General features: G+C 34.0%; 1 protein-coding gene across 1 annotated transcript in view; it reads right to left on the bottom strand.

Annotated features, from left to right (window-relative positions):
• Window positions 1–774: 774 nt before the first annotated feature.
• Window positions 775–6,000, bottom strand: part of SEMA3A (semaphorin 3A) — a 218,681-nt gene continuing 213,455 nt past the window's right edge. The window contains exons 16-17 of the mRNA XM_023226680.3: window positions 3,137–3,279; window positions 775–1,765 (exon numbers count right to left, since the gene is read on the bottom strand). Of these exons, the coding sequence (XP_023082448.2) occupies window positions 1,310–1,765; window positions 3,137–3,279 (599 nt within the window). The 3' untranslated portion in view covers window positions 775–1,309. The remainder of the gene's footprint in view (window positions 1,766–3,136; window positions 3,280–6,000) is intronic.

Raw genomic sequence — 6,000 nt, 5'->3', positions numbered from 1 at the left:
AAGAGGCACCTGATACAGATGTAAATGGTTGGAAACTTTGCCTTTGACATGTTGCTCTGAATAGTTATTGATCTCTCTCTTTCAAAAAAATTAAGTGACACAAATAAAATTCTCAGTGGAATCATAAGAGAGATCTTTGTCTCAAATATCATGCAGGAATTCAAGCACAGAATTAAGACACATTTTCTATTAACAGTATATTAAGACAATGCTTATTATTTTCATGAAATATGCAGTTCCTTTTCCCTTCATTGATTCATTATAGTAAAATGCACTTAAAAATCAACTTTTTTCTTCCTTTTTTCCTGGTTAAATGTTCTGTTTTTTTTTCTAAGAACATAATGCAAGTAAAAATTAATTTAGGTAATGCTTAAAGAAGGGGAGGTGTGAACAGCTTCCATTTGTTTGATTTTCTCAGAGAAATAAAGCATAATTTCTATCCTGGTAATAGAGGTTCACTCTTAATGATGTATATGTGTTTCTAGAACAATATCATCTATCCCTCTTATAGAATTGAAAATAAAATGTCCAAAGAAAGCAGCACACCATTGGAATTTTTAAAACAAAAACTACATAGCACAATAATTGTAAGACAAATCCTACTCTAGCTTAGAAAACAACTAATTTTTACTGCATATTTGTCATGGTACATTTAAATTATAGTTTTAATAAAATACATCTTTAGATCAAAGCTGAAAGAAGACATCAGTAGTAGATCAGTGTACTCCATTTTTCTTCTGGATGATGGATGGCTTATGCTTTCTTTTTTTTTTTAATATTTCCACAGAACGTTTCATTCAGTATCATTTTACTCATTTTACTCCTCAAGTACATACAAACATGAGGGCCGGTAGACAAAATATATCCTTGAATCCAACCACGTTTTGGAATATTCATCAGCTTAGTAAATCCATGCAGTTCATTTTAAACTTTTAGTTCAATACAATGGCTTTGCTGATGCAGTTTTTCTCCTTTAGATGGCAATATGGCAAATGACATTTTTATTTCTCAGGCAAAGAAGAAAGACAAACCTGTACAGTGAAATCTCATAGGAAACATTAAGTCTGCTAAAGTGAACAACTGCATTCACCTGTGTTCTCTGTTAGGCGTTGGTATTAGGGAAAAAAGCCTATTAGGAAAGTTACTCATGGATTTAATTTATAATTGGTGGAACTCAGTTGAATTTCCCACCATTGTAAACATCCACATAATGCCATGAAAAAAGTTCATGTATATTGCATTTTTTTTTTTTTTCCAGTTATTGTCTAGGCAAGTTTCACTTGTTTGAGGTTTCTAGAGGTAATGCAGCTCAGACACTCCTGGGTGCCCTCTCAAATTCGTGGGTCCTCCTGTTTCTACCTTTCTTATTTTCCTGTAAGTGCTTCCATTTGTTACTGTTCCCTTGGGTATGTCCCGGCCTTTGCCGACGTTGTTTTCGGTCCCTTTTCCATACTTGTTCACAGAACTCATCCATCGTGTTGAGATTGGGGTGGTTGATGAGCTGCATGAAGTCTCTGTACCAGACCTTCTGGCTAGGTGTCATGCTATTGGACATTTCTTTGGTCTTAGAGCCGTCTCCGTCATCATCTTTATGAAGAAGTTCTTCCAGATGCTCTGTGTCAATGACTTCCAGGGTCACCTTAAGAAGAGTTTGTATGAACCCATGTTCCACCGCATGGCAGAGGTAATTGCCTGAATCCTTCCGTTGTAGACTACGCAGCAGAAGGCCTTGATCTGTCCTGATGATATGATCATCCACTCTGATCTAGCAGGTTAAAAAAAGGGCAGTGTAAAATATACATATTTAAAAGAAATATAAGCTCTGAAACTCTGTGTCTGTAAAACTTTAGATTATGTATCGAGGCACAGTTTAACAGTTAATAAAATTTTTAATTTAAGAAAATTGATAGCATTTTTCCATTAGAATTATAATATCTGTCAGTTGTTTTTAAGATGTATTGGGGAGTATTGGTTATATTACTGTCTTCGTAGAATTTCTTATTATGATGATTAAAATATTCAAGGTAACTGGAGGAAAGAGCAAAGATACTTTATAAATTTGAAAGTAGGTATATAAAATAGGATAAAGTTAACATTAAATATTGAAATTAGAACTACAGAACCATGATACTAGAAAGATATGGGGCATTAGAATGAATTTATAATAAGATTTCCAAAAATGAAATTAAAAAAAATAGAAGTGGAACAAGCAGAAAATTTCATGCTTACTAATTATTTATTTCATTTAGTTGGTCTTGAATGGGAATATATGAGACCATATTTTTGAATATTTGTAACCTCACTTTTATTTTGAATACAGTTTACAATAGAGGTCTCAAAAAGCCTCACCTGGTAGTGCATAAAATCAATCTTGCATTTTATGATGGGATTATATAGTTTTAAGATTGATTAAAATGTCAAAAGATAAAGGAGGAGTTTTTACCTTTAACATCATATTATGTTTGTAGAATTGTCTGACTATAATACATTTTATTAATCAACTTATTAGTGTGTTTACACTTATTTAAGGCTGTTAAAAAGTTTTAAAGGCTCATAATGCTCACTAAGATTTTCTGTATACAATTCTTTACTCTTAGGGAGTTATAAATGGAACAAATGAACAGGGAAATCTGCCTCATCCTGCATCAATAGTTGATATCAGAGCTTATAATGCAGCCTTAAATCCTTCATCCTACATCTACTACTATCTTTTCCCAACCTCCCTTCCCCATTTAGGAGGAAGGTAATGGATAAAGAAAAACAGATTTTGATAACATAATTAATTGAACACAAATTTAAAATTAGTAGGAGGGTTTTTTAAAATTTGTGCACAAATTTAGATAACACAATTTCTTTGTAGATAAACACAGTAAGAAATAAGGGGAGTCTAATATGTATCCCTAAACTGCTTCTGGGACAGAAACTATTACCAGGTTACCTTTCTTTGTCTAATTCATGGTACAAAGTCTGTCACGTCATCAGTCTGCACCAAATACTTGTTTAATGAATGAGCGATTGATTGGTTCAGAAGAGGATAAGCATTCTCAGTGCTTTTTCTTTCCTCAAGTAAAAAATACAAGGGTTACTTAACAATATATCTTAGACATAAATGATCCAGTCAGTTTCATTCCTATACCTCTTCTTTTCGCTCTTCATTTCGCCTCTGGAATTGCCAGTAGACCAGTGCTCGCTGTGACTTCGGACTGCATTCCAAAAATGTGCTACTATTCTCTACACCGTAGATGATTCGCTCTTCAGGGCTGTGGCCATGGTGATTATCTGATCAGTGATGAGAAAATGAAATGAGAAAATATTAGAGAAGTAATCTCAACTTTCCAAAGTTTTTATTTGGAAATTCAGGAGACAAGTTATTGCCAAGTTTCAAGTTGTTTCATATTGATTGAGGATGAGAGAAATGTCAATGATGTAAGGTTTCAGAGCCCAAATGCCTACCTAAATCGACTAATCATTTTGGTATGGGTTACATAAAACATAGACGGAGATTTGTCTACCAGAAAATGGCATTACATTTACAAAACTGGTCATGTGTGTAGCATAACTATACGTCTCTATATGTCATGATAAATACTCTACAGGAAATTATTTTCACTGCAAAACTCCGTGCTTGGACTAATGGGGCCAGTTTGTATTATATTATTCTGTAACACAAAAAGTTATTGGATTAAGTTTTTGGAAACAAGGATGTATTTCAGAGAAATTATTTTGCCTCTGTTTATTTTTTATCTGTAAAATTAAATTTGCCAACTAATATTTATTTAGCATTTTACAGAAGGTAGAGTGCAGGAAGTTTATACTACCCACCAATAATTCCTAAATAATCTACAAGTTTGTTCTGAAGATCAGTTGGTGTGAAAATTTAGGGATGGCTTTGAAAAACAGATGCATAATTACAATGCAATGTGGTTTCAATTGTTCTTATTTTAAAATGACACATCTTTTATTATTTTCAGGAATTAGGCTTTGGAATAAGGCAAAAGTACATAATAAAGTGCAGCAAAAAGAAAACCTGTTTCCTGATTAAGTTTCTATTATTTTACCCTTTATGTAACCTCCTCCAATGTGGTAAATGAAACACAGTTCAGATCAAAAGTACAACACAGGGAGTCTAGGTAAAACTCATTTAGAGAACAAAACTGCTTATTATCTTGCATAATCCTGTTTCCATTATGACATCCTGTACAATCTGAAACTCATTAAATTAATTTAGAAAATAATAAATATGTTTTACATGCACAGAAAGCTGACAGTGTAGACAGATGAAAAATTTTTGCTCTCTACTTCAAACTCAGCTAGATTTTTAATTTAAAAAATGTTTCCCCCTTTTTTATCATCACTTTGACAGTTTTACTCTTGTCATAATCAACTGAATACTTTTGACTGTCATAGCTGATATGATTTGCTCTCACTAGGTTTAAAGCCTTCAAAAATGCTACTCCCATACAATCTCTGTACAAGGCCTGTGTCTATCATCTCCTACTCTCATCATACCCTACCTACTTCATTCCACCTTCTAGCTTCAATTGCTATCTCCAGGAGTGTTAACCTCAGCACCTATTTCTCAAATGCCCTAGGTGTGAAACAAAACTCTTCCAATATTGGGAACTATCTGTCCCTTCCTACTGAAAAGATCGATACCCTAGAAATAGGAAAATAAATCAGAAATGATTGCAATGTAAAGGAACAATATGTAACCGATTCCAAGTCATATTTTAAAAAATATTGGAGATGCATATCTTCATATGTCAATATCTACATTGTATAGGCTGTGTTTTTTTCCCTTTGAAATTATTAGTGTGTCTTGAATTGAATGCATATGGAGCATGTTGCTATACTCGTTTGTAAGACATCTGCTTCCTGGGATACAGGCAAATTTAATTGCTGTGGCCAACAGGGGCTGGAAAATCTGTAATTCAGGAGCTGCCATGAATAATTAGAATGCATTGTCACAGAAGTTAATGCTATTTACATTGAAACATATTTTTCTACCTGTTCTGTGGTTTAAACTTCTCTTTTATTAAGAAATACTTTTAGGAGGAGACCGTTCACTCAATCTCTGTGTATGAATGAATTATCATATAAATGACAGCAAAACATAGAAAAATCCACTGGATTTAGAAACAAACAACCCAGTGGTCTGCCAGCATCTCCTTTCTCAACAGCCATGTCTCCTAGGTCTATTTTCCCAGCTAGAAATTTACAATTATAACTGACTTGTCTCTTGCATAATCTGCTAAAGCTACTAAAGAAAACTATGGTATAAGTAAGTTATTACTCTCAAACATAGAACTTCACATAAATCCTTCAATACATTAATTGACTAAGGTAAGAGGAGACATGTAACTAGTATAATAGAAAATAAGTGTTTCAATACCAGTGTAACACCAATGAGTACATTTAAAAAAAAAAAAATCACCGAGTTGTCTTCTTTCTAACTAATTTAATCATTCTAGTTAGTCCACAGAGATAATTTTCTGGTAATCTTTCTTGTAGTTCTAGGTAACTGCTCAGTTTTCATTTCCTCTTCAAGACATCCTCTAGTGGTGGCAAGCTTTTTCCAATGTACCAGAAAACATATAAAAATAATTCTTTCAATAGAAAATATTTTCTTATATTAAAAAAGTATTTCATTTGATCTGCTACTTCTTCATAGTGGAAGGAATCTAGAATATATAGACTATAAGATGGTGTTTGATTCAGCAATGATGATAACAAATTGTTTTTAGTCTAATATAGTAATATTTCACACTCTTCAAGAAACATTCTGAGGCCGGGCGCGGTGGCTGACGCCTGTAATCCCAGCACTTTCGGAGGCTGAGGCGGCCGGATCATGAGGTCAGGAGATCGAGACCATCCTGGTGAACATGGTGAAATCCCGTCTCTACTAAAAATACAAAAAAATTAGCCGGGCGTGGTGGCGGGCGCCTGTAGCCCCAGCTACTGGGGAGGCTGAGGCAGGAGAATGGCGTGAACCCGGGAGGT

The sequence above is a fragment of the Piliocolobus tephrosceles genome, chromosome 8 (assembly GCF_002776525.5).
Source record: "Piliocolobus tephrosceles isolate RC106 chromosome 8, ASM277652v3, whole genome shotgun sequence".
In the NCBI taxonomy this organism is placed as follows: Eukaryota; Metazoa; Chordata; class Mammalia; order Primates; family Cercopithecidae; genus Piliocolobus; species Piliocolobus tephrosceles.
Note: the sequence above shows the minus strand (reverse complement) of the source record. Positions and strands in the feature narration are given on the sequence as shown.